General features: G+C 42.4%; 1 protein-coding gene and 3 long non-coding RNA genes across 8 annotated transcripts; 2 read left to right on the top strand and 2 right to left on the bottom strand.

The window, feature by feature from the left end:
• Positions 1-256: 256 nt before the first annotated feature.
• On the bottom strand, positions 257-27,673 carry LOC307219695 (MOB-like protein phocein). Of its 2 annotated transcripts, XM_079983104.1 has the most exons (8): positions 15,066-15,224; positions 11,781-11,843; positions 10,808-10,908; positions 9,951-9,993; positions 9,673-9,759; positions 4,908-4,987; positions 4,259-4,370; positions 257-2,539 (listed from the first exon to the last, which is right to left on the bottom strand). In XM_079983104.1, exons 1-8 carry the CDS (start codon positions 15,123-15,125, stop codon positions 2,408-2,410), a joined length of 678 nt encoding a protein of 225 aa, XP_079839230.1. In that variant the 5' UTR covers positions 15,126-15,224; the 3' UTR covers positions 257-2,407. The 2 variants fall into 2 exon arrangements, with proteins under 2 accessions (XP_079839230.1, XP_079839231.1); XM_079983105.1 differs by lacking the exons at positions 257-2,539; positions 4,259-4,370; positions 4,908-4,987; ... (3 more) ...; positions 11,781-11,843; positions 15,066-15,224 and adding exons at positions 21,281-21,516; positions 22,684-22,773; positions 24,178-24,342; positions 27,515-27,673.
• Positions 5,658-8,261, bottom strand: LOC307220295. The gene is made up of 2 exons (XR_013840820.1): positions 8,127-8,261; positions 5,658-7,543 (listed from the first exon to the last, which is right to left on the bottom strand). It is a non-coding gene; the product is annotated as an uncharacterized lncRNA (long non-coding RNA).
• Positions 8,706-9,666, top strand: LOC307220330. The gene is made up of 3 exons (XR_013840837.1): positions 8,706-8,820; positions 8,863-9,119; positions 9,457-9,666. It is a non-coding gene; the product is annotated as an uncharacterized lncRNA (long non-coding RNA).
• On the top strand, positions 15,334-26,647 carry LOC307220267. Of its 4 annotated transcripts, none has more exons than XR_013840800.1 (3): positions 15,334-15,348; positions 17,696-17,865; positions 22,199-22,670. It is a non-coding gene; the product is annotated as an uncharacterized lncRNA (long non-coding RNA). The 4 variants fall into 4 exon arrangements; XR_013840798.1 differs by lacking the exon at positions 15,334-15,348 and adding an exon at positions 15,464-15,537 and having other exon boundaries at positions 22,199-22,677; XR_013840799.1 differs by lacking the exon at positions 15,334-15,348 and adding an exon at positions 15,564-15,644 and having other exon boundaries at positions 22,199-22,677.
• Positions 27,674-27,796: the final 123 nt, after the last annotated feature.

Raw genomic sequence — 27,796 nt, 5'->3', positions numbered from 1 at the left:
TCGACCCTTTCCACCCCTGCAGCGGTTCTGACGGACATTGCTCTTCTGAAGCTGATTATTTCCTTTATGGGAAAATCCTCCAGATAGCTTTATTTCTAATAAATCCTCTGCAAGTAAGACACGACACATTCAAGTCATCTCCAGTTAACTCAATTAATACAGACTCTTTGGCTACACCAAGGAATTCTTTGTATGAAACTTCAGAAAATCTCTTGATTAAAGTAATTTCAAAACAATTTAGCAAAATAGACTGGTATGGAAAAAGAAAAAGATTTAATTGCAACCTCTACTTTTTTTTTACAATGTAATTCAGAAGACAGACACATCTCAGTTTCCCTATAATGCAGAATGTAAGTTAAACCCTCAATATATATTTACCGTACAAAGTCAATAGTTCACTTATGCTTACTGAAGTTCTACAGTATCAGCCAGGCACATCTGTGCACACATTATCAGAGGTACTCAAGTCAACAGCATTAAAGAAGGTTACAAGCAGTGCCCCATTTCCTTAACTTGATTATATGAAGTCAAGTTTACAGTGCAGAATTGGATTTATTTGCTAAAAACAAGATTGGCCATTTCAGAGGCATACACCAGAATAACATGGAGATGTGTTGAGATTTTGTTGCAGCCTCAAGCACCACGGACTTTCACAGAAATGCTTAATGGTGCTATTTCATTTTCCGGCTGGGGGAGGCTGCCCTGAATCAGCCATTTCTGACAATAACCATATATATCCTGCTACCTCTGAAAGGGAAATTCTTTAGCCACTTGCTTTGAGGCATCAACCGCGTCTACATTACTCAAGGTAGGCCTTACATTGGGTGAACTGACATAACTAGCTGTTGCTAAGAACACATCTGATGTGATGACCCTGTTATCCATTAAAACCATATTTTAAATTGAAAAGTAAGAACAGCACAGAGGGGCAGAACCTCTCAACAAAGCTGCCACCAACATAGCCCTGTTAAAAGCAAGTTGGGTTTGTGCCCATGAAGAGCTAAGTGTCCCTTCTCCTGTAAAGGGATGTTAAGGTTGCATTCTTGCTGTTAGATAGGCCCAATTTGAAATATATTTTTTTGCAGTTAAGGCATGTACACAATGCTAATCTGAAACACAAATTATGAATATTAGGAAATAAATTTGCACCTTTCATTCTGCGTTAATGAGCACTCTTCAAAATGAAGTGTGTGTATGTGAAGTCAGCTTGGCAACATAAAAGCTGAAACTTGCCCATTTCAACGGATCAAGGGGCACTGGTTAATGTTTTAATGTGAATGGAGAATACACCCACTTCAAAAAAATAAAAATAAAAAATCTCTCCAAGTCCATTTGATCACTGCTAGTGCTTTTAGATTTCTGCATTCATATACACTAACGCAAACCTGCAAATGCTATTTAAGGAACATACACTTAAGATTTTGGGGTGGGGGTGGAATTCAATTACTGGAACATAAAGCAGGTGGTATTTGCATGGATGAAAGGTAAGACACAATCTCCAGCTGCATGTACTGTGATGAGTAGGGTTCAAAATTCCACGGAACCCTTTTGTTACAAATGAGCAAGGCTATTTTGGCACACTCTGCAGTAGTGTAAAATGAACTTTTAATGCAAGGTATCACCTGTAAGCAATTACTATAAATATGCACAGGTATAAGCCACAGAGCACTTTACTGTAGGCAGAAAGGAACACAAATTGCTTTTACCCACTGGCAAGAGGTGCAGGAAGGAAAACATGGAGGGGAATCTTTGCCTTAAGGTGACTGAAGTGAACATACAGCCTTTTGCGATACACACAAGTCTCCACCGATACAGAAAGGCAAGTCCATAAAGAAAAAATCTAGAATACACTTTTGGCAGTATAATAAGTGTTATCCTTTGGGTATTAATACTGTAATAATGAATATTTGGATACACACATACTACAAGAGTTTAGACGCTATATATGCGCACACCCAAAAAAAGCAAAAGTTGGGCACTAAAACAAGGGTACTTTCTATAAAATACAAAACGTAAAGAGTTAAATGGACTTGCAAGCTTCTGGTGTTAGTCAAACTAAGGCTAAAATTCCAACTTCATCAGTATATAGGAAGCTTCAGGTTTAAACTGGACAAGGTCTGAAGATTGTGATCCAATGATTGTTTAGCAGCAATTTTACAGAACTGTAAATTCTTTTATTAACAGGCAGTATAAACAGATAATTCTAATTTTATTTAAAAACCATGAGTGCCACATTGAAGAATATACAGCTCATGAATAACTTAAACCATATTCCATATTAAGAGGCAACGCACACAGCATACAAAAAGTATACTAAACAAAGCTCTAAGGATACATGATTGACGTTTCTAAATGATATAAACAGTACACAATGTTAATTACGGAATCATTCAGTCCACGACACTCATCATGCCTCACTTTCGCCAGAAACTGAATTCTGCACCTCCTCTTCTAAAATTGGTACGATCAGGTTATCCTTGGACATCAGGTTGTATTTCATCACAAATTTGGTAAACCGGTGACACAAGAAGGTTTCATTCTTAAGACAGAAAAATAAAAAATGCATTAATATACACACATACACACACAGCGTGAAATACAGACTTGGGAAAGAAGTTATTCAAAATTAATCATGACCATGTTATAATTTCCTATATGGAGACTTCCGTGTAGGAGAAAAGGCCCATCAGGATGCTTGATCAACACTCTGCTCTTGAGACTCTTCCCGCTCACAAAAGCAGGGGGTCAATCAGGCAGATAGAAATAAATCTGGGATGCTACCTTGCAGTTTCATACACAGAATCCTAGTTAGGTAGGCAGTTGTAACAAATAAGGATTGTTGCACTGTCGTCAAATCATCTGAGTTATTGCTTAGTACATGGAAACATTTTGTAATTTCTGCTGAATCTAAAGGACAGGGTTTATGCAACAAGGTAATGCACACTTAAATATACTAGGAAGAAAGCAACATAATTTGCTTTCAGATCTGAGGTACTGTATTTTTTGCTCCATAAGGCGCACCTACTTTGGGGGGGGGGGATTCAAGAAAAAAAATATGCGGCTCTTGGGGGCTTTTGCGGGAGGTGGGGGAAGTGAGAGAGCCTCGCTCTGTCCCTTCCCCCACCTCCTGCAAAAGTCAGGGATAGCCGCGCAAAGCCTCCCCAGGCTCCCCACTGCCCTGCGGAGGCTTTGCCCCGCTAAGGCAGAAGCTAAAACAGCTAGAGGGACCACTGGCACAGCACTCTCTCTAGCTGTTCTGGCTTCTAGGGTAGCTCGCAAAGCCTCCGCAGGTCGGGGAGCAGCGGAAAGGCTGCGCACAGCCTTCATGCTGCTCCCTGAGCTTGTGGGGCTGGTGGTGGGAGAAGCCCCGCTTTCCCCCAGCCCCAAAGAGCAGGTCAAAGAGCAGGTCGGAGCTGGCGGGGGAAGCCCGTGTCCCTCCCCCCAGCCCCGGGGACCACACATTCGCTCCATAAGACGCACAGACATTTCCCCATAGATTTTAAGAGGAAAAAGTGAGTCTTATGGAGCGAAAAATACGGTGCATGAAACTTTAAGTCCCACTGCCTATCTCAGACAAAACATTGAACACTAAGTATGTGAAGAAGGACCAATATTCACCTACTCTCACTGGAATCTGCCTGGAGTTTTGGATATTTTGGAGTAAAAGGTAAAGGACCCCTGGATGGTTAAGTCCAGTGAAAGCCGGCGTTTGTCCACAGACAGCTTTCTGGATCATGTGGCCATCATGACTAAACCGCTTCTGGCACAACGGGACACTGTGATGAGTGCCAGAGCGCACGGAAACACCGTTTACCTTCCCTCCGCATCGGAACCTATTTATCTACTTGCACTGGTGTGCTTTTGAACTGCTAGGTCGGCAGGAGCTGAGACAGAGCAACAGGAGCTCACTCTGTCACAGGGATTTGAACCGCCGACCTTCCGATTGGCAAGCCCAAGAGGCTCAGTGGTTTAGACCACAGTGCCACCCACTTTCCATAAGCTAAACAGAATTTCTACACATACCACATTTTGGAAGCAAAAAATGAGACTCACCAGGGCTCTCTAAGAACAACTCAATTTCAGTTGAGTTCAGAAATAAATGCTGGTACTTAAACAAAGTGTCAAAAAGAGCAGAACTCTCGACCAATCACAACATGGCCTCTAGTTCAATACCGTATTAAGGTATGTATAGCACAATCCTCTATCTACTCACAGGCAGGTGGGTACAGAATTGCAGCTTTAGTATCAGAGTACTTACTTCGTATTCATCAAATATTTGGCGATGATGAAAATATGCATGTGAAAATATTCTGTAAATCCTACGACAGACCGATCCTAGTTTGGCTACGGAGGATTCCTTTATACTAACCCTGCAAGCAATTAAAAAAAAAAAAATTATACATGGACCTTACTTCTGCTATTGTTGCACTAAATGTTTAATGATGGTTGACAGTATTACTTTCATAAATTATCCATGTAAAAATTATTTCTGACGATAATTTGTTCACCAAATCGATATATAGATTCGTTCAGCCCGGACATTGAGGTCCAGCTCCAAGGACCTTCTAGCGGTTCCCTCACTGTGAGAAGTGAAGCTACAGGGCCTTCGGTAGTGGCACCCGCCCTGTGGAATGCCTTCCCATCAGATGTCAAGGAAATAAACAGCAATCTGACTTTTAGAAGACACCTGAAGGCAGTTTTTAAATGTTTGATGTTTTGTCGCTTTATTATTATTATTATTATTATTATTATTATTATTATTATTCTGTTGGGAGCCGCCCAGAATGGCTGGGGAAACCCAGCCACATGGGTGGGGTATAAATAATAAATTATTATTATTATTATTATTGCCTTCAGAACCAATCATGAATATTTAAAAAAGCAAGCAGATTCACGCAGAGCTTTACCTGCTGGGAAAATATTTATTGCTATTCAGAAGACATGCAGCTCCATCCAATGTGTGTCTGGTGTAGTCAATGGCAGGACACTAGAAAGGACCCAAGAAAGAGAGAAGAGAAATTATTACTAGCTCTAATCCTACCCCCGTAAAAGGTTGTCTTGCTTTAGAGGAATGAGCTTTTGTAGGAAAACACTCAGAATATTATGTATACTCCTATAAAGAAACAATACAATTCTAGGATTCTATGAAAACTGTTCAGATAATGGTTCAAGGTCGGAAAAAAGAAACAGTCAAAACAATTGGCAAAGTAGACACTATTACTGAAGTAAGAACACAAGAGATCATACCTACTGACTCAGACATCTAAAAACAGGGGCAGATTGTCACGCTGCATGTAATTCCTCTTAACTACTGGCATGCGAGTGACACACACAGAGTCACAGTAGCATACTCTTATTTATTCATCCATGTAACAATTACAAAACTCATTTCCAAAAAATAAACTCCTGTCAAACCTTGCGCTTCCCTTGATATTCTGTTCTAATTATTCTTAAAATGTCCCATTTATCAAACAAACATAATCTTCTGGGAACTACCATTTCTCCTGTGAATCAAGTCCATCTCTTCAAGCTCTAGACACTTCACTAGCCATTTCCATATGGCCAAAATACGGACACAAGATTTTAGCTGCCAAATTAATTTTTAAATGTCACTCCCTGTAATGGGCCAATGGCCGTAATAAAGATCAATCCAATCCAATGTCACTCCCCGTGCAATATCCTCCTCAATCTAATTTATGCTATGTATTATTTACACATCCCAAAATCAGATGCCATCTGACAATTCCACCACTTCTCATACTGACAGACTCAATGAGAGACTTAAAAAAAAGACCCCACCAGATCTCATTCCATTTTTCTCCTGGGATAGAAAAATCAAGACCCGTTTCCTACCTAATGCTCATTATAGTGATCCTTCCTTCCTAAATCCAAAAGTACTTTGTAGTTTTTTGCTAACATGCCGTTTGACGTTTTCTTCAAGCTGTCAAAATGACAACTGTCTTAATGCAGTTGTGATGCGCCCCCCCCCCCCCTCAAAAATCCTTAAATTGAAGTATGGAAACCGTAAAAATGTCCACACTCCTTTTTGAGTAATTTCATACCTTCATAATATCTCCCCATTCCCTACCAATGGCCTAAATAAGATACACCATGAATTCCCTAACTTTCAGAATCTTCTGGTCCATTTCCCCTAAGGAACCTAATAGTATGCCTTCATAGAGAGCCTAACTGATAAATGTACACACTTGATTTCCTTTTTCCATATTATAAAAAGTTGCTGTGGAATCAGATTTTGCTCCAACTGTTCTCCTCTTTCCTTGACACCCACACCAATAATCCTAAATAAGTATTGATATAAAGCTATTCCAGTTAGTATACACCTTTATCCTTAGTTTGTAATAACCATACATTTAGCCAATTCAATTGAGCAGCTTCATAAAATGACAATAAATTTGTAACTGCTAGTCCTACTGTCTGATTGGAGGTATTAGTTTCTATTATTGGTGTACATCCTGACATATAGTTACCAAAATTCTCTGCTTTTCTATTCATGCAAATCAAGCAATACTCACAATGAAGTAGACAAAAATAGAAACCTTCATAAAATTGCTTGATCATATTTTACTTTGGCCATCCAAGACAAGCTCATTTCTTCCATCTTTCTAAATCTAGTTTTACTTCCTGGCTAGTAATTTTCTCAGTCCTTTGGCTATCTACACCACCTTTATTCCTAGATATCTAGCTTGTTTCGTTGTTATATCCAGATCATAATCACACACACTTTCTGCCTGTTTATCTTATATCCCAAAATAGCACCAGAGTTTTCTATGATCTGAAACGCCTATTTTTCCAAGGATAAAATTATGTCATCTAGATATAGGGCATTCCATATCTGCCCTGCTTTCAACCTGAGACCACAGATCTTTCCATTTTGCTGTAGTGAGTGGCTCTATCGACAATACAAGTAATAGAAGGGAGACGGGCAACCCTGTCTTGTTCCTCTAATTGTCTATTCACCAGTATTCTTGCTGATGATGCAGAATAGAGATAAAATGGATTAAAGCAACTGAGAAGATTAAAGGCTTCCATGACAGCAAGCAAGCAAGTTAATTTGACACTGTCAAATGCCTTTGTGGTATCTAAAAACAGTAAGAAAGTTGTGTATTGTAATATACTCATAACCTGTATGATTATCCCATGAAATACATGACACATGGTTAGTTTAAGCCATGGGTAGGCAAACTAAGGCTCGGGGGCCAGATCTGGCCCAATCACCTTCTAAATCCGGCCTGCGGATGGTCCGGGAATCAGCGTGATTTTACATGAGTAGACTGTGTGCTTTTATTTAAAATGCATCTCTGGGTGATTTGTGGGGCCTGCCTGGTGTTTTTACATGAGTAGAATGTGTGCTTTTATTTAAAATGCATCTCTGGGTTATTTGTGGGGCATAGGAATTCATTAATTTTTTTCCAAAATATGGTCCGGCCCCCCACAAGGTCTGAGGGACAGCGGACGGGCCCCCTGCTGAAAGTTTGCTGACCCCTGCTTTAAGCCCTCAACAATGTGCCTGATCTGTGGATGACTTACCGTATTTTTTGCCCTATAGGACGCACTTTTTCCCCTCCAAAAATGAAGAGGAAATCTTGGGTGCGTCCTATGGGGCGAATGCAGGCTTTCGCTGAAGCCTGGAGAGCAAGAGGCATCGGTGCGCACCGACCCCTCTCGCTCTCCAGGTTTCAGGAAGCTATCCGCAAGCCTCCCGTGTGAGGCTTGGGGCGGCAGCCTGCATCCCGAAGCACGGGGTGCCCTCCGGAGGACGCCCCGTGCTTCGGGAAGGTGTCCGCATGCCTCCCACGCCCGGCGGGAGGTCCTGCTGGGCGCGCGAGGCTTGGGGCGGCAGCCTGCATCCCGAAGCACGGGGTGCCCTCCGGAGGACGCCCCGTGCTTTGGGAAGGTGTCCGCAAGCCTCCCGCGCCCGGCGGAACGTCCCGCTGGGCTCGCAAGGCTTGCAGGCAGCAGCCTGTTCTGGGGGCTGGGGTCGGGGGAAGCTTGGGCGCCAGCCCCGCTCCTGGGGGGGCGAATAATTTTTTTCCCTTTATTTCCCCCCCCCCAAAAAAAATTAGGTGCGTCTTATGGGGCGGTGCGTCCTATGGGGCGAAAAATACGGTAATCCTGGAGTTCCACTTGGTGAGCAACAGAGAAAAAGAAAACAAATTAGGGGAATGTAGGAGTAAGTACCTGGATTTTTTACCCTATATATTCACACTATATTTGATATAAAAGCCCTGTAATCTCCTGACCTGGCTGTCCTGAGTCTGACCTAAAAGCCAGAGGTTTTCCGTTTTGCTTGCTGAAAGGCTTACAGGATGCTGGAATTTTCTGTTAAACACAAAATCTAAAATTTATGAAAGTTGGAGGTTGCACCACCCTGACAAGACTGTGCGCTGAAGAGAGAGTGTTCCAAGTTGCTTTTTGTAAGATGAGTATGGGCCGTAAAATAATAGTTTTTTGTTTTAACACTGGAACTGAAATTTAGAATTTCTCAATACTGTGCACATTATCGCAAAGGGATACAAATGTTTCACTAATCCGGGGGGGCGGGGGCGGGAGGGAAAAACAAAAAGTATATAAGGAATTCAATCATCAGAACTGACTGGAGTCACCTGGAGTCTATCACTACATCCAAAGGCTATAACTGGCAATCACGATCCATCTCTGGACCAAATCCCCTCAGCTATTTCTGTATATATTCTTGTGTAAATGCTCAGTAAGAGCTTATCCATGGAAGTGTCTGAACATATTTGTCTTTTCACGAACTATTACTATTTCAGTGTGAAGGCTCTGAGCAACATGCTACAAGTAATGGGGAAGCCTGTTTGCTTTTATTACTCTTTAAAAAAGAGTAAAACTAGCCAAGTTCTTATGCAGAAAAACAAATTAGTAATTGGCTTGGAAAAGACTAATGAAAACTTTTTTTAAAAAACCAGTAAAATGTGCATTCATGGCTAGAAAACTAAGTTTGTCATAAGATGATGTCTAGATTCAACAGCTGTGGGCCTGGAGCAAATTAAATTGAACCACGACTGCTTATGGTGACATGGTTTGAAGGAATGACACTTGTATCTACTACTACCCACTACCAAATTACAAGTACAGTGGTGCCCCGCAAGACGAATGCCTCGCAAGACGAAAAACCCGGTAGACGAAAGGGTTTTCCGTTTTGGAGGCGCTTCGCAAAACGAATTTCCCTATGGGCTTGCTTCGCAAGACGAAATGTCTCGCGAGTTTTTCCGACTCCCCCCCCCTTTTCCCCCTTTTTCTAAGCCGCTAAGCCGCTTATCCGCTAAGCTGATAAGCCGCTAAAAGCCGCTAAACCGCCAATAGCACTAATCCGCTAAGCCGTCAATGGGCTTGCTTCGCAAGACGAAAAAACCGCTAGACGAAGAGAATTGCGGAACGGATTCTTTTGGTCTTGCGAGGCACCACTGTACACAGTAACTCATGGTAGCAGGTAAGCATACTCCTCAGATGAAAATTATAGCTGATCTCCAACTTGCACGTGTGCTTACCACGTCATGCTGAACAACTGAACCATCTTATAGACAAACAGTGAATGGAAAATGGTAGCAGGATAAGGGCTGGAGGTCCAGTTGTATGAAGTTAATAAGCAGGGAAGAGTCTTGGCCGCTGCTTTTTATATTCCTTTCTTACCTCTTTGGGAGTTTTATGGGCTGCACAAAGAAATATCCACTGCTCAGTTGCTGTCATCTGCGTGCATGTATCCGGATGGCATTCAGTCTGTTGAAACATTTGTACAATAAATAAAGATTATGCCAGGCGTAGGACCTCACATTCAAATTTCTCTCTCTCTGTTCCTACCACCATGACTAATAAGAAACAGCCACTGAAGAACAATAGGAAGCATTAAGATGCAAATACATTAAAAAGTTATTCTTAATTGTCAAAAGGAAGATAAAATAAGAATTTACCTGAAGTTTAACCGCAAGGCCATTAAGCTCAAGACAGAACTGCCTAAAATTTTAGAACACAGAAGGTTAGAATTCAGTGGTGCCCAAACTTTTTTCAAAGAGGGCCAGATTTGATGAAGTGAAGCGCCGTAAGAGCCAACCAAAGTGCTGATCAAAGTTGTTAACCTTTTTTTTTTAGGATTTTACCCCAGGAAATAAACTGCCACAGGGGCTGGATTAAACCAATCAGCAGGCCGGATTAGGCCCCCAAAATGGACTTTGGACATGCCTAGGTTAAATAATCACTTCCCTCCCCCATTAAAACATCACAGTCCAATGATTATGAACTACAATATTTTGGATTATATCTAGCATTATAAATGCTGTCATTTAGCATTCTCTAACTTGGTGTCCTTCACATGTTTTGGACTACAACTCCCATCATCCCTCACCACTGGCTATTCTGGCTGGGGCTGACCAAATATCTGGAGAGTAGTAGGTTCAGAATCCTGAAACCATAATTTGTTAATTCTGGAATTAAAGTGCAGTTGTGGGATGGGTGGGAATCATACAAAAACTGGCTGGCTAGAGAAGCCAGGATGGCTGCATTTGACCCTTGGCCTGAAGTCAGCTCCCCACCCCCCACCCCGGTCTGTAAACTTGAGAATATCGTAAGAAATTTGAATTTAATCAAAATGGCTTTAGTAGTGACAGAAACAAGTATGTTTAACCGTCAAATATATTTTTTCTTATGATACGGATAATGAATACCAAGCAGGCACTCATTCAAGGATGAAGGCCCCGAGGCCTTTTTTTCAGAGACTGGTTTCAGTTAAGCTCAAACAATTTATTTATTTTTTACAGCACACAGATCATACCTTAAGTGTTCATACTTCCAAACACCTTCATCCTGTCCTTCTGGAGGTTCAAGAATTTTGTCAATGTTTGAACAATCTGCCCTTATGTTTTGCTGGATATACTAGAGGAAAGAAATATTTAAATAAGATACATTTTACTGATGTTAATAATAATGTCAGAAATAAACTTAAGTGTGTTCAAGACTGTGGTAAAGTTTGTTGTAGAAATTCCTCAACACACATTGTTAGAGCTGGATCCAGTGCTGCTGCACAGCAGACTTCTGATAGCGCAATAGATCTTCCCTTATCTTTTCCCTGCACACCCTCAACATCTGCTCTAATCTGCACCCTGTTCTAATGTTGGGCCTCCAATGTTCCAAAATGGAAGAGCAACTGTTACTGGAAGCACAATATGTAATACTGACATATTAAAATGGGGTAGGCAACCTAAGGCCCGTGGGGCGGATGCGGCCCAATCACCTTCTAAATACGGCCTGCGGATGGTCCGCAGTGTGTTTTTACATGAGTAGAATGTGTCCTTTTATTTAAAATGCATATCTGGGTTATTTGTGGGGCATAGGAATTTGTTCATTTTTTTTTCCAAAATATAGTCCGGCCCACCACATGGTCTGAGGGACGGTAGACCGGCCCACGGCTGAAAAAGGTTGCTGACCCCTGTATTAGAATGAACATGGGCTCAGTGGTCCAAAGGCTATTACTGTGAAGGCATTTGAGGACAGAACAAACCCAGCTATAATTGCAAGAAAGAAAGCTAAGTAACAGCATGCATGGAACACCACTGTCTTCCTGGTGTGCTGAAGGCTAACCTATCACAAACAATCACAGCTGCTCTTTACATACCACAAGTAAAACTGTGTTTGTGACTATAGAAATGCACTGATATATATTCTAGGCAATTAACAAACAGCAAGAAGCAGAAATAGATGAAATGGGGAGGGGAGAGGTAGACACAATGAAATTAAATATGATGTACCTGCTGAACTGCCAATGTGCTGTCCATTTCTTCAAAAGATTCATCAGGCCAATTATAAAAATCCTAAGATAGTAAGGGGAAAAAAGACTTAAAGCAAACTGAAGAAAAACAGAAAGATTCCAGTCCAAAAGATATTCATTATTGCAAGAGCACTTAGAGTGCTATACATCAAAACAGAACAGACGCAGCTGTATACTGTGCAGTTGCACACAAACGTCCAAGTGCAATTCCATTCTATTATTAGGAATGCTCAGCTGTTCCAACAAGACTGTAAAGTCCTTCAGGATATCCCTAATTTCACCATCTCTATTGTCCAATTCTGAGTTAATGCAACTAGCTGAATGTGGGGATCTAGTAAAAGTAGCTATTCCCAAGGCAGCAATATGCAACCTACACTTTCAGCAGGGTCAGGTAATGACATCAGTGCAATATCACAAGCCATGACACTGCAATGATGTAGCAGTCTCTGTATCCCATCTGATATACTTATCGACCAGCAAAACAAGTAGTGAGGCCAACTGCAGCATTGTAAATATTTCACTACAGAATTGCAAGGGGCGGGGAGGAGAATATCTTAGTTATTCTGCTGAGACATGTTCACCTATTACCTAATTGTCCTCAGTGACTACAAAATGTCAGCTGCAACTTTGCACACTTATACAGAAGTCACATAAACCATTGAAACTCACCTGGCAGTGTACATGCACAGGGCCGGGCTATTAGACTGCAATCCTAAATTCTTTGGTTTTGGATATAGTGCTATTTATTTCAACAGAACTTAACTCCATGCAAAAAATGTTCAGGGCTGCAATACAGAGTTTCCAATATCCCAGTAGTCAATGGTAAACTAGTTTTCTGTGATGGGCATTTTGACTATAAGTACTTTTAATGAAATAGGTTGAATAACTATAACAGTAATAATTCCAGTTCTTTACAGTGCTATAGTCTGTCCTTGTTTGCTCTAAATAGATGCACTGAATTTTAAGATGTGCCAGGAGAAACTCAAAACAGTTTGCAATCTTTTCTAAATCTATCTATCCATCTATCTGCCTTTACATAATACACTGACAGTTATCAGCCCACACCCCTTTTACAGGAGACATTTAAGGTATGTCTCCCACAGCTTTCTCAAGAGGATGACTCATGAATCTTTTCAACTGGAAAAAACACCATGTTACTGAAAAAGAATAATGCTATAGATAAGAACATACATGAAAATGTCTAACTAGTCACATCATAATTTTTTCACTATTCATAAAGGAAGTTACAATCAGATAGTGGACGAAAAATATCCCAAGTATGTCACAGTTTTCCTGCTACTTTATTCAAGCCTTAATGCTTTACCAGAAGGCACTATAAAAACGCAAGTCATAAGACTTAATTTGCACAGAAAAATGATGACCAATACTTTATACAGAAATACTGTATTTTAAAAAGGCCTGGCTACATAATTTTAGCAGTAAGGGGAATAAGTTGAAAATAACAACAGAAGTCATATCTAATTTAGTATCCAGCCATTTGTATGACACCAACATTTCAATGCTGCATACGATATGCAATCCTTCAAGATGAATGTACCTATCTAGTTAGTTTGCTATAGAACCCACTTATTACTGGGCATTTCATGCACACACACCCTTTTCAGTTGGTGCATTCCTCTGGTATTATCCTAGGATAACTTCACAAATGTTTTCTTTAAGCTAAATTATAAAATGAACTTACTTGCCTCCAGGTTATTTCCTTCAGTCAAAATAAGACACTTTGCTGTATACAAGAGTCCCAACGATACAACAAATACATATAATTTATAGCCGAGAATTTGACTTGAATAGTCAAAACTTGCAGGCATGGCCAAACTTGGCCCTCCAGATGTTTTGGGACAACTCCCATCATCCCAAGCTAGCAGGAACAGTGGTCGGGGTGATGGGAACTGTAGTCCCAAAACATCTGGAGGGCCAAGTTTGGCCATGCCTGGAAATTGTTGTGCTTGTTTTATTTATCAGCAGTTCAGCCTATGAAAAAAAAAAGAGGGTAATACTAATTATACTTTTTAACTTGCCAAGTTACTGATGGTTGAAAAGTCAAGCAAGATGGACTAAATTTATATGTATACACTACATGAACTGCTACTATAAAAGGATGGCAAGTAGAGGTAAATAAATAAGACAAAACATACATCAGTACAAGTTGCATCCAGTTTTGAGAGGAAATGGCTAGAACACACATACTCAAGACAGCAGTTAAAACAATACACAGAGAAAAGGGAGAGCGAGAGAGAGAAAAGATTCACATTTCTCAATACAGTTAACGCCAACTGCTTTGAAAGGTTAAACACAGATAGGTGTAACCTGGGTCTTAATTACATCAGGTAAGATTAATGTCAACACGAATCTCTGCCAAATATGCATTTTTAAAAAAATAATAATACAGCAAGTACATAAGCAACCTCACAGGCACCAGCCCTGAAAAATACAGGCTAGACCGCTTCTACTCCAACCACCACCCTCCAACTCCTCCCAGCTGTATTCATGAAGTCACTGCCCCCTTTACACGCAATCTTCCCCATCTTCTCCCAGCACCTGAAGTCACCTTCCCAAGACCCCACCCCATGGACTCTCTCCGTGGGGCAACCAACTCCGTCAAACTCTTCCCTGCGCCCCTATATTCTTCTCCCCCAAACACCCTCTCTTTCCTCCCTGCACAGGTTACATGCCCTTTCTTTTTTTCCTTTACCTTAAACCCTCCTTTCCTAACCAACGTCACGTCCCTAAATTCTCTATTTCCGAAGCAGCTGCTTTGGAAAACAAAACAACAAAAAAACCCCCACAACCCACGTCCCTTCCCTCTTATTCTCCTCCCTTTCCAGAAATCCCTGCTCGAGCCGCAGGACACGCAAGGCCGCAGCGGGGCGTTCAGACGTTCGCGAAGTACACGGGGGTGGGGGGGAGGGGAAGAAATGCCCACCACTTTTGGGTCAAAGCCGGATCAGGAACCCTGACTGAACCCCCGACCCTCCCCCAACACCCCAAAAAAACCAGCGCGGCCTGCCATTTTGAGAGGAGCATCCCACCCTCGCGTGACTTTCCCCTTCACACCGGGCGGCGGCGGCGGCGGCGGCGCCTCATTCCACTTCCACCGGGGAACGGAGAGCGAGTAGGCCTCGGCCGCCGCCGGCTTCTCGGCCCCCGTCACCCGCCTGCCGCGCCCCCGGGGCCCCCTCCTCCTCCTCCGGCACCCCGCTTCCCACCCGGAGCCAGAGACCCATTGGGCGGGCGCCGGGCTTACCTGGGCCTTGGTGCCCGGCCTGTTCCTCCTCAGCACAGCCGTCCCCTCCGCCATGACCATAGTGACAGCGAGCGGCGCCAGGACCCGGATGCGGCGGTGGCACAGCAGCAGCAGCAACTAACCAAGCGGGGAGGGCCGGGGGAGGAGGGAGGCGGGAGAGGCGCGAGACGACGGACGGGACAACGCGAGACGAGCGAGCTTCCTTCGCGGGGGTGGGGGGTGGGGGGTGGGCCGAAAGCCCGGCGGGAACGTTTAGGTGAAGCACGTGATCGGCCTACGTCAGGTCGGCGGGGGCGGGAGGCAGGCGCGAGCGCCGAAGAGCAGAAGTCTCACAGGGGCGGGGGAGAGGGTAGAACAGCGCGCGGGCGCCCCCGCCCCCTCCTCCCCCTCCCCCTCCCCCTCCCCCTCCCAATAGCGGGGAGGAGGGAGAGAAGCGCAATATAGAACGGCGAGGGGAAAGGGGGAGGAGCGAGTATGCCGAGGGCGGGAAGGAAATGGCGGGAAAGGGGGCTGAGGAGAGGTTTTGAGCCGCCCTGAGGGCTTGTGAGGGAAAGGCGGTGTATAAATCCAGATACAATGGTTGCCATTAATCTGATTTGAACTGATTTTATAATGAAATGATTTTAGAATGCTGTATTATTTTATTGTTGTTAGCCGCTCTGAGCCCAGCTTTGGCTAGGGAGGGCGGGATATAAATAAAATATTATTATTATAGATGGATAGATAGGGCGCCTCAAATATAGGCGAAACTGCATGGGAAGAAAGCATAATAATAATAATTATCGCGCTGCACAATAAAGGCCTGGACAAAACAAAGGACGTGCTGTTTTTAAAAATATAATAGGTGTGTCAGAGAAGCTTGCTTAGACGTTCACAGGAACAGGAGGAGGGGAAATAAAAAAAAACCTTAGCAGCGGGCGGGAGTCGAAATACCATATAATAATAATAATAGTAATAATTTATTATTTATACCAAGCCCATCTGACTGGGTTTCCCCAGCCACTCTGGGCTGTTCCCAACAGAATATTAATAATAATAATAATAATAATAAAGTGATAAAACCCAACACTAAAAATTTCCCTGTACAGGGCTGCCTTCAGATGTCTTCTAAAAGTCAGGTAGTTGTTTATTTCCTTGGCATCTGATGGTTGGGCGTTCCACAGGGCGGGCGCCACTACCGAGAAGGCCCTCTGCCTGGTTCCTTGCAACCTCACTTCTCGCAGGGAGGGAACCGCCAGAAGGCCCTCAGAGCTGGACCTCAGGGTCCGGGATGAACAATGGTGGTGGAGACCCTCCTTTGGTTCAACTGGTGCAAATAGGTTTGGGGACAAAAATGAGGCACGAAAGGCGGAGGGGTTTCTCATCGCTTGAGACCATGCTACCTGCCCTTGCTAACTTTTGACAACAGGGCAAGGCAGTGGCCAGAACATGTCACCTCGCAGACACTTCTCTAAAACGTAGCACATTATTATTATTATTATTATTATTATTATTATTATTATTATTATTCCATTTACAATGGTACCTTGGGTTAAGTACTTAATTCGTTCTGGAGGTCCGTTCTTAACCTGAAACTGTGCTTAGCCTGAAGCACAACTTTAGTTAATGGGGCCTCCTGCTGCCACCGCACTGCCGGACCACGATTTCTGTTCTCATCCTGAAGCAAAGTTCTTAACCCGAGGTATTATTTCTGGGTTAGCACAGTCTGTAACCTGAAGTGTATGTAACCTAAAGCGTATTTAACCTGAGGTACCACTGTACAACATAACCAACTTTTCCTCCAAGGAGCTCGAGGTGGTGTGCATAGGGCTCCCCATTCTCTCCTCACAACAACCCTGTGAGGTAGGTTAGGTGGAGAGGCAGTGGCTGCCCCAAGGTCACCTGGTGAGCAAGCTTCATGGCTGAGTTGGGATTTCAACCCTTGTCTCCCGGGTCCTACTCCACCATAACCGCTAAGCAGCCTGGAGAAGGCCAGACTGCCTCAGGGGCTTTTGAATGTGCCTTCAGGAGAACAATGCTGATCTGAAGGGGGAAACTAGGAAGCAGTAAACAGAAATATTGCATCCACTTTTATTTGTGGTCAATCCAGCACATTTCTTAGCCTGTCCATTGTAACATAAGTGTTATGTACTGAAGTTCTCACCCTGGGCCAGCAGGGTTTGAAGGATTGAAAGCGACGTTCAGTGATTGGATAGTTTGTATGCAAATGAAGGATCGAAAGTGACGTTCAGTGATTGGCTAGTTACAGAAAATGGTTACTATTGCATTCTAGTGGAGCTCTATATAAGCAGGCTGACTGAGCTCCTCAGTTCAGTTCAGTTCCAGCTTACAAATAAAGAGCTGCTTTGGAAGAATCACTGTGTCGTCTGATATGTTCGCCCACAACTTAACAATAAGAGTCATAAGAGTTCAGAACTGGGTTTCCTTTTAACCTCTGAATGGAGCCTTTCCATTTTAGAAGAAGCACGGGTGAACTCAAAATCTTATAACTTTGAAAATATACCATTGCTACACCCTTAGTGCCTATGCCAAACATGTCTACAGCTTCCCATCATTCACCAGGGCCAAACCCCAGCCTTTTCCCTCTCAAAAAACATTGCTCTCCAAGGCCTTTCATATTTGCTTTTCAGAGCGGGTTTAGCAAAGCAAGCAGAATTAATTGCCCTTGAGAAGATCTTCGCCACGGACAGAAAACTGGCCACATCTCCTAACCTTAGTGGCAGGTCAGGGAGCCTAGCTTTCATCTGTTGGCATCAAACCTTTCTATAAAAGGTAAAGTAACATTCAAAGAAAGTTTGGGGTTTGTTGCTCTGGTGGATCTATTCCATAACGAAAAAAAGGGGGGGGGGAGCCTGGCTTTTGGTTTAATCAGGATCACATTTTCACTCTAGAATGGAAGAGGGTTTGGCTTATATTGAGCGTTTTATTTTAAGTGTTGCAGAAATTGACAATTATTTGCACTCCTGTCACTGAAGCAGTGCAACCGTATGAACTCACTTTGTTCTTTAATAAAAATAGCTACCAACCCCCCCTCCCCATAAATAAATTTCCACCTAAAAATTGGGGGGGGGGGAACTAACCTGAATAACCATTGGCAGACTAGCCAATGGGACAAGGTGTGTAAAAGAACAGTACAACACCAGGTTTATCAATTTCTTGTTTTGCTTATTACATTTACACTTGTAGAAGCAACATAAACTATGGGAACAAAACTTTCATTGTGACTTGGCACCAAAAAACAGGTGTTTCCAGTGTCACTTCAGTTTCTGGCTAGATCAATTGCAACTCAGCTACTTATATATAGTACACTAATTTAATAAAGAGGACAGGTGTTAGGTCTCATTGGCATATTAATAGGATCCAAAATGGTTTAAAAGAATACCCTAGTATTTTCGTGTAGGAGCGGCAATCCGGAAGACCACCTACAGTACAGTGTGGCTAAAAAGAGAGAATTATGTATGGGGAAATAAGGTGACTATGTACAAACATACTTTGTCTGCTTTACAACAAACTGGAATTTGGGTAAAACATTTACTTGACAGAAAGCTAGAGGGAGCAAGGCACTTGTCATTATTTCCTTTCAATGAGAACCTGAATTTCTGGCAGTGGTCCACGTCTTTCTAAGGAAGTTTGGGTAGAAGCAGGGGAAAGTGGGTGCACCTTTCTGACCTCTCAGTCTAATTAAGTCTACCGTTTCATTCTTATCCAGCTGTGTTATCTGATGGCACTGGGAGATCTGTGGTGCAAGTCTTTTTTATTTTCAACTTATTGGCATACATTTCAGTAGACAGCACTTCAAATTCTACGATATTCAGAGCCACGGGAGTTTAGGGAGTGCCCTCATTCATACCATTCTAGAATTAAAGCAAACACCCACCCATAAAGTTCTGCACACTTGGAGGGTGGGGTACAGATAGCATTTATTGAATGGAATCCTCTCACCCATGCCACATGGCAAATCTATTTGATGATGAGGAAACTTCAAAATTAGTAACGGTGTCAATATGTGCTGTTAAAGGCAAAACCTAAGCCCTTTGGGCATACTTTAAAATAGTTTATTGAATCCTGGGCCCATACTATCATGCTTTGGATTTGTTTATGGTGTTGGAACTTTTTTTCTCTCCCTCTCCTCGTGCACCTCATAAATTCCTTACAATATTGACTATCCCTGCTCTTAAGGGGAGGTGTAAAATATATTTTGGTTGTGATCCATAATTAAAGAGAATCATGGTTCGCAGCAATGCCCTTCCTGAAGCTGACCTATCAACCACTAAACCATAAGCCAGTTTCAAATAAACAGTACTGTCCTTGTTCTCTGTGATATAGCCTTGCAGTGGATGATATAACATTCTCAGCTGTTGCGCATAACATTCTGCATAGCTTGTGCATCATGTCCCCCCATTATGTACAAGGGAGAGGATCTTTATTTCTTGGCAGTTGAATCCTAAACATAGTGGCTTAGATACTGTTAATTAAGTACACAGAAGGAAAGATTCCCAAATTTTCCTTCCTCCTTTTTTCCTTCCTTTATGGAAGATGGGGAAGGGATCTACCATGGGGTAGGTGATAGAGGTTCTGGGTGTATTTGTTGCCTCCACTGAGCTCAACTCCTCTCAGCTGCCAATTAGGGTTTGAATGCTGTTGCTTTAACCTGGGCAGAATTCACATGTTGGATTCCCATCATTTGGATTGCTCTCCCCATCTGTTCTGTAGCCAAGCAAGTATACAATATTCTAAATCAGGTTTCTCATTCATCAAGAGCATTGATTATTTCAGTGTCAAACTTTTGCATTTCATTTCCAAGCCTCTTGTTATTGTGATTTGCCAGTCTGAGTCTTGAGATATAAGATAATTTTATATTATCTCTACATGCCTTCCTCCATTTTGTTTTTAGGGCAAAAGTATTTCCCACTTCTTTACATTAATCAAAATGGGAGGTCATCAGAGCATGAATCCCTGTGGCCAAGCTATCCCTGTCCAGGAATGGCTAGCAGCAGTGAAACCTGGGCATAAGCACTCCATATTACCGAAGACCCCTGGCTCCAGTGACTAAGTGGTATTGAGGAACAGTCCTAGATAACTGTTCCTTCAGGGTATGTGCAACCCCATAAAAACAGGTGGTCCCCCAATTCCCAGACCTAGGAAACACCCCACTTCCACATATTGGTGGCATCCAAACTTCAATTTTCTGATGACCTCATACAGCAGTTTCATATAGAGAGAAGAGGGGACAGAACAGAACCCCAAGGGATCGCATGGATTAGCTTCCATGGGGTTGAACGGAAACCTCCCTATGCTGCCCTCCGAGACCAGCCCTGCAATTAGGAGCAACACAGTGCCCTCCACTCTCAACTCACAAAGTTATTTCAATAAGATATTGTGTCTACAGTATCAAAAGCCACTGAGAAATCCAAGAGAATCAACAAAGTTGCACTCCCCTCTACACTAAACAAGGTAATCAGTCATGGAAACCAAGGCTGTTTCAGTTCCAAACTGGAGCTCAACACCAAACTAGAATGGATCCAAATAATCAGCATCCTCCAGTGATGTCTGGAGCCGACCAGTAGGTGTCATCATTTTATATTTGCCTGACAAAGCTATTTTGGTTTTCTCAATATTGGATATGCTTCCCCTTGTTCGATTTGCTGGCATGCAGCATTTTGAACAGAGCACAGTAGCTTTTCTGGGAACTGTTTTACATCCCTAATTTTAAAGAATTGCACGTTTTATTTCCCTCAAATGCTGATAACCCTTCCGTGACAGCACAATAGCATGGCCATTTTGAGTTTGTGCACTAGTAGCTCCTAGTGAGAAATGTGATGTTTTCCAGCTTGGAAGCAATTATTATATTCATTGACTTGAATAATTTTAGGGATTTAAGGGATAATTATACTTGACTTGTGAACTCTCCAAGCATTCTGATGCTTTTTTTTTTCTTCCAAAGATGGAGAAATTGGTCCAAAAAGCTCTTTAGGATTCCACGTTGTAATGACATGACGTTAAGAAGGCTGTAATGCAGCACAGGAGGGATGCTTTTCTGGGGAGGCAGGAAACTAAACCCCAAACTGGTTTCATGGTTCTTTGGCTCCTAGTCTATAGCTCTTTTTTTATTAATATCACACGCCATCACTGTTTCACCCTGAAATGCTTTGGCTACTTAATTAGCCAGCAAGCTGCTCTAAGTATATTTAAAAAAAACAACAGAACACACGGAATAAGATAGTAAGAAATGTATTTTGGCTGTACACATTGTTTTATTTTGAAGTCACAATGATACTTGGTAATTTGGGAGAATTTGCATTTATTAGAAAATAAAGAAATTATTTACATGATGGAACAGAACCATTTGAGCACTTTTTGTGGAATGAAAACTTAATGATAACGCAGCAAGATGAACTGTTCAGTCCACGTATTTTCCAAGAATATCACCATCTCTAAATATGAAATAGTCCTGCAAATAAAGAAAACAAATTTGTCCATGTTGAAGATAAACAAGTACTTCAAAAGCTGAAACGCTGAAGCTCTTCCAACACAGAGATTTATGACATGTCCTTGGTGCTATACAAATATTAACCAAAGGACAGTTCTTCTACTTCATCATTGCTATTGCTCTGAAAGGGGCTTGAATTCCCCCAGGACAGACTTCAGATGAATTGATTGGAATAGTTTACAGGGGTTCAAAAGAAAATTAAGAGATTCAGCTGGAATTCTTCTCTAAAAGACCAATGTACTCTTGAGATTTTAAATCTCACCTAAGGTTTACATACATATACATAAACTTTTAACTTTTCCCCACTTTACATTGGTTTGCAAACTTATTTCCACAGATGGTTTGCCCCTAAAATAGTACATACAAATGCTAGAATTTGTCAAAACAAAATAAAAAAATTCCTTCCAGTAGCACTTTAAAGACCAACTAAGTTAGTTCTAGGTATGAGCTTTCGTGTGCATGCACACTACCTAGAACTAACTTAGTTGGTCTTTAAGGTGCTACTGGAAGGAATTTTTTTATTTTGTTTTGACACAGGCAGACCAACACGGCTACCTATCTGTAGCTAGAATTTGTGCAATGGTTGTTCATTTTTGAAATGCAGGTCACACACTTGGCAAACTTCTATTCCAATGCAGGCAAGTTTGGCTACAAGGGGCGAGTCTTGCCTGTTCCATACTCAGGTTTCTCCCCAAGGAGGTAAGTCACAAATGTGTTTCATTACTTTCTGGTAACAGGCCTAAAAGCAGTAAAATCTCTTCTCCACCTCCCACAACAAAGGAATGGGGTTGCAGAAAGAGGACAGTGGCTATTCCAGACCAGTTAATTCTGGATGGAGATGAAGGAAAGCAATGAAATGTTTATAGAAGGTAGGCAGAGACTGAGGTAGTGTGCATACATCTGGGAACACAGCATATGGAAACTATTAGGTATATGAGAATTAGGTGAGCAGACCACTGAGGTTTCTTGGGAAAGGGCATGAAGATTCTAACGAAATGTATGTGATCTTCCATAAAATTAAAGAGAAGCACTGCTTTTGGCTTTGTTTATAAAATAAGAGTTTAAGCAAGTATAAAAGTGGCATACAGAGTATAATATACAGTATAGAAATTTAATTCACACACTAACCTTGTCATCCAGTACAACTTTTGTTCCACCATACTCTGGTAGCAGAACCTTCTCACCAACTTTTACACTAACTGGACGAGTCTCTCCCTCCTAAAGGGGACAAAGAATAGTTACTGACAACGTATGTTACAATGCTCTTAAAAAGTTTTCTGTAGTGGAAATGCAGCTGCAATATTGCATCAGTTGGAGCTTCTGCACCAGGCCCAAGGGCAGCCTCAAAGCAAGCACACTGCCGTCATCCAATCTCAGGGCTATTAGTGCATGGTGGTCAAGTGATCCCGATCTAGATATGGCTGTAGCTGGCAAACTAAGCAAAGCTGGTAAAAGGCACTTTCAAGTCACAGAGGTCACGTGAGTCACCAATGACAAAGATGTATCTAGAAGTACCCACAAGCTACGTACCACAACCCTATCCAGAACAAGTTACTGGGACCACCTACCCAGAGAGCATCTTCCCAGGCTTTCGGCACAAAGGCAAAATATAAATACAGGGCTGTATCAACACTACTGTTCCAGTAGCTTGCCATGCTTCTGCATGCTCAATGTAACTCCATACCCTCAAAAACTGCTCCAGGATACACACACGGAACAGATTTTGAATGTACAGGCGGAGAGGAGAGGAGAGGAGAGGAGAGGAGAGGAGAGGAGAGGAGAGGAAAGAGGTGTCCAGTTGTGAAGTACTGGATGCAACCCATAGTAAGTAAACAAACACCACACAGATCGTTTATGAGCCACTTACCCAACAGGAGGAGGCAAGTAAAATAGATGAGTGCCCTTTGCCCCCTCCCAAAACCAGAAAAGAGCGCAACCTCCACAGTGGCCTTCTCCAACCTGATGTTTTGTTCTCCAACTCCTATCAGCACCAGCCAGCCACGGTCAAGTGCTGGGATGATGGGAGATGCAGCTTAGCAACACTGAGGGCACTAGGATGGGGAAGTCTGCTCCATAACATACATCTGTTACATGCACAAAAAAACCGATTCTTTCTTTCTTCCAATCTTACATCCAAATCCTATGAAAGTTTGCTTGGAGACAATGTTGTGCCACATTTAATGGGACTTACGGATAAGTTTGCATTGAGTTACAGCATTACAGGCCTTATCACTAAGAAAAGCAGGGAGTTAGCTACCATAAGCTCTGTGCTATGAAGACATGCCAGAGCGTCAATGGCAACTGCCCATTCCAATTCTTTCTCAAATAGTGGAAGAGCTTGGGGGAAAGGATCATAGTGCTGGTTGAGGAAAGAAGAGGCGTATGATGATGCTGATGTGCTAGTGAGGAAAGGCAGAAAAACAACTGGGTGAGAAAAGCCTAGGAGAGCAGCAAGCAGATAACGACACCTTGAAATGTTAATTAGAAAGCTGTTGCCACTGTACCACACTGCTCATGATGCTTGAGGTAGAGCGGAGAGGTGATTTTGCCTGGAGCACTAAGAAATCTCATGTTTCTTATCTGAAAAGCTATAAAAAGCTTTGATAGGAAAGGTCTGCTTACCTTGCTTTTAGAGCCTGTTCCAACTGCCACAACAGTGGCTTGTAACACTTTTCCTTGTGATTTTTCTGGAATCATAATGCCTCCTTTAGTTACTGTCTCAGCTGCACACCTTTCCACCAATACACGGTCGAAGAGGGGAAGAAATTTTTTAAATGCCTGTCCTGCCTGTTAAAACAAATCACAAGTCATAATGTACAATAAGCAAACCTGAGTCTCTCAGCCACAAGCACATTGTCATCTGAAGAGGCGAACATGTGATTCTACCACTTTTGCACCACAGTGAAAGGAATGATTGGGAAATAAGGAAAAATCTGGGGAAAAAACATAGTTATATATATACAATCCCCATTATGGCCAATGAAGTGTTACACATGTCAGTACATTTTAGTTAAAGCAACTTCAAGAAAAAGTTAAATACTTTGTGTAGGTTTTTTTACACCTGATCTTAAGATACATGCTTCCTAATTACTCAGTGACTCCTTTCTACAAATAAAGGGCATCATGAATGTGAACCAACACCAAAATTATTGGCATCGCATGCTGTTAAGAAATGAGTCTCATTCCACAGATCTTGTTCAAAGGAAGAATTCTGCAGAAAAAGCTATATGAAAAAGCCATCTTCCCTATAAAAAGAATACCAACCTTATTTAAATATACCCAGGTGATCATATTTAAAACAGTATTAACTACATTGGAATAAATAAATTTTGCACAAGGATGTGACTGGAAAATAGAAATGAAAGGTAGAGAGTTATATTGCTTATGTGTTTCAAATGGGAAGAATAGGCATACGTGTAGTAATGGCTCTGGGTACCACAGAAAATCTACCAACATTCAATTTAGTGTAATAGCTTTATTAGGGCAACCAAATTATATCACAGAAAGGTATGCAAGGCTCATCAATAGGAACCTTAAGTTCAAGTTAAACTATAGCACCACAAGAAAATGTTTAACAGCAAGAAATGTAAATTAACATTCCACAGTGTAAAGCATGTTGAACTTTGGACATTATTAACCCAGTTTTTTGGGAGGCCACCCACTGGTGCACTGGAAGTTTGCTTGCACAACTGAATACCCCTTCCTCTTGTTCCCTCATAACCCCAATTCTGTTCTGACTTGAGGACTCTGGGGCAAACTTGGAGGGCAATTTTAGATATTACCCGTTAACCAAAACATTTTATCCAAGAATGTTTTGATCTGGAAGCATTAAAATAGTAAAGGGTGGACTTCTACTACTTTCTGTAAAAAGCAACGTACAGTATTCAATTTCATATTTAAAAGGAAGCTTTTTGCAAGGCTTGATGCAAAACAAATCCACATCTTTAAGCAGGCAACTATGTATGGGTTAAAGAGCAACTATGTAGGAGTTAATAGGAAACCAGAGAGTGCTAAAATGAAGCTAGCCAGATCACATGACGCTGGCTCAGTTTCCCGGCCTTCTCGTGGTTTCCAAAGATATCCAGCATGGACACTTACAGAAACAGCTAGAAACCAGGAGAAGGCCTGGGTTATCTGTACTCTTTGGACACTAGAGGTCGCTGCTGCAGAAGGAAATTTGAAAGTCTTCTCGAACAAGCTAAGCAAATGGACAAAGGAGCCAGAGAAGGAATTAACTACCTAAATGTGACCAGCAATTAAAGTATTTCCATTACCTGGGAGTGAGTCCCACTGACTCATTTCCACAAAATCCAATTTCAAGTCTGCAGTGCAGATGCAGCACTGAAGACGAGTGATCAAGAGACTTTAAAACGTCTGAAAACCCATCCTCAATAAAGTACAGTTTATTAAGAGATTTAACAAGTATGTCCCTACCAAGAGTATTCAGCAACAAATATTAATACGTAAAAATAAAAAAGAATGTCAGCCACCTATTTGGATACAAGCCAGTAAAGCTTTTGCTAGAAACTTCTCTAGGGTTAGGAATTTACAATACATTGTGCAAAAATACTTGGGACTCTACACAAACTTTGGTTTACATCTTAGTAAGAGCATATTGTCAGCACCAACTCTTTCAACTGGTACCAAATTGCTTTAGATTAGTCCATCACATACCCCCATTACCCCACTTTTGGCAATAACAATCCCTGCATGCTCCTACACTATTATGAGCAAGGAGACTGCTACAGAGAAGCAAGTTCCATAGGACTTACTTCTGAGTAGGTATGGTTAGGATTGTGCTGTAGGGATTTACCTTAAATCAACTAATTTGACCCAAAAAGGATTCATCTCATCTCCCATTATTTTGTCGCTTGCCCAATAATTCCTTTCCTTTGAAGAACTACTGAACCAACAACTATCCACTGTCAGTAACAGTCAACGATTGATACAACCAAAAAACTGACTTTGCAATTTGCACTCTTCACCACACAATAGATACAACTGGTTGCAAAGCAGAGGACGTTCCTGTCACTCACTGTCAGGAGATTCGGAAGATAAAAGGATAAGATAATAAGAATAAAGAGCGCATGTTGTCAGATTTGATTGACTAGTAAGTAAGTAACCACTCCTTCATTTACTGGGGAAGACAGGTCAAGGAAACATGTGCAAAAGACTTCCTCCTCACTACCTCACACCCTTTCAGGACTTGGAAAAGTACGATGGGCTTGACTCCCTGTACTTCCATGCTGCACGTGTGTACTTTACCAAGGGTTGGAAGGGACCACGAGGGTCAGCTATTCTCACTCCCTGCATGCAGGAATCTTTTGCCCCAAGTGTGGTTTGAACCCATGACCATGAGTCTCGCGCTCTACGAACTGAGCTACCCTTCTGCACTAACAGCTAACGATATGGAGTTACTCTTCCAGGGATTTGCCTCTTCCACCTCCCGCCATCGCGCCTCGTGGAGGCGAGCTGCACGCAGTCCATTCATGCGTGCATCACGTGGAGGCTCCTGTATTGGGTTTGGCCCGCAGTGCTTCCCAACCTTGTGCCTCCAGCTGTTTTTGGACTACAATTCCCATCATCCCTTGCCACTGGTCTTGCTAGTCAGGGATGATGGGAGTTGTAGTTCAAAAACAGCTGGAGGCACAAGGTGCTAGATGACCCTGGGGAAACCTTCCGCCTCTACAATTCTAGGTAGGCGTCCACTCTCCCCTGCCCTGGGCTATGCACTTTTGCACCAGGGCCGCCCCACCCTTCGCCAGCCAACTGAACCCCACTAGGGGGTCCCCCTTCTGCATATTTTACGGGAGAACACCTTTCATCGTGAATGGGGTGGAGACAGAGAGACTCAAGAGTTGCATTAATGAGAGGGAGGGGGGGGAGAAAGAAGGAAATAGGGATTATTCTTCCCCACCCTTTGCAAATACTTCTCGAGAGGAAAGCGCGAGCAGCTTACCATGGCGCGCGCTTTATAAGGGCTCCTGCTCCCGCTGCGAGGACTCCTTGCACCCCTGACCGACCCACAGAGCTAGCACGCGCGGAAAGGGTCACGGCCCGCGCGTGCGCAGACCATGCCCCGGAAATGGCGGGGAAGCTACTTCCTGTGGCGGTTAGCTGAGGCGTAGTGGGGGTGAGGGAGAATAGTTGAGATAGACTTTAAAACTTTTTTCTGTTCGCGCTTTCTCATTACTTGCCGCGAACCAGATTTATTTAAAAAAAAACAACAACCAAAAAACAG

The sequence above is a fragment of the Podarcis cretensis genome (genome assembly GCF_951804945.1).
Source record: "Podarcis cretensis genome assembly, chromosome: 1".
NCBI classification, from domain to species: Eukaryota; Metazoa; Chordata; class Lepidosauria; order Squamata; family Lacertidae; genus Podarcis; species Podarcis cretensis.
This window is presented reverse-complemented; position numbering and strand designations above follow the sequence as displayed.

Excerpts from the sequence above, each read along its gene's own strand:
- LOC307219695 (XM_079983104.1), bottom strand. The coding sequence starts at position 15,125 with ATGGTCATGGCGGAGGGGACGGCTGTGCTGAGGAGGAACAGGCCGGGC. Across the intron at positions 10,909-11,780 it reads GCACATTGGCAGTTCAGCAG|TATATCCAGCAAAACATAAG; the intron begins GTACATCATATT and ends TCTTTCCTCTAG. Across the intron at positions 4,988-9,672 it reads CCCATAAAACTCCCAAAGAG|TGTCCTGCCATTGACTACAC; the intron begins GTAAGAAAGGAA and ends GGTCCTTTCTAG.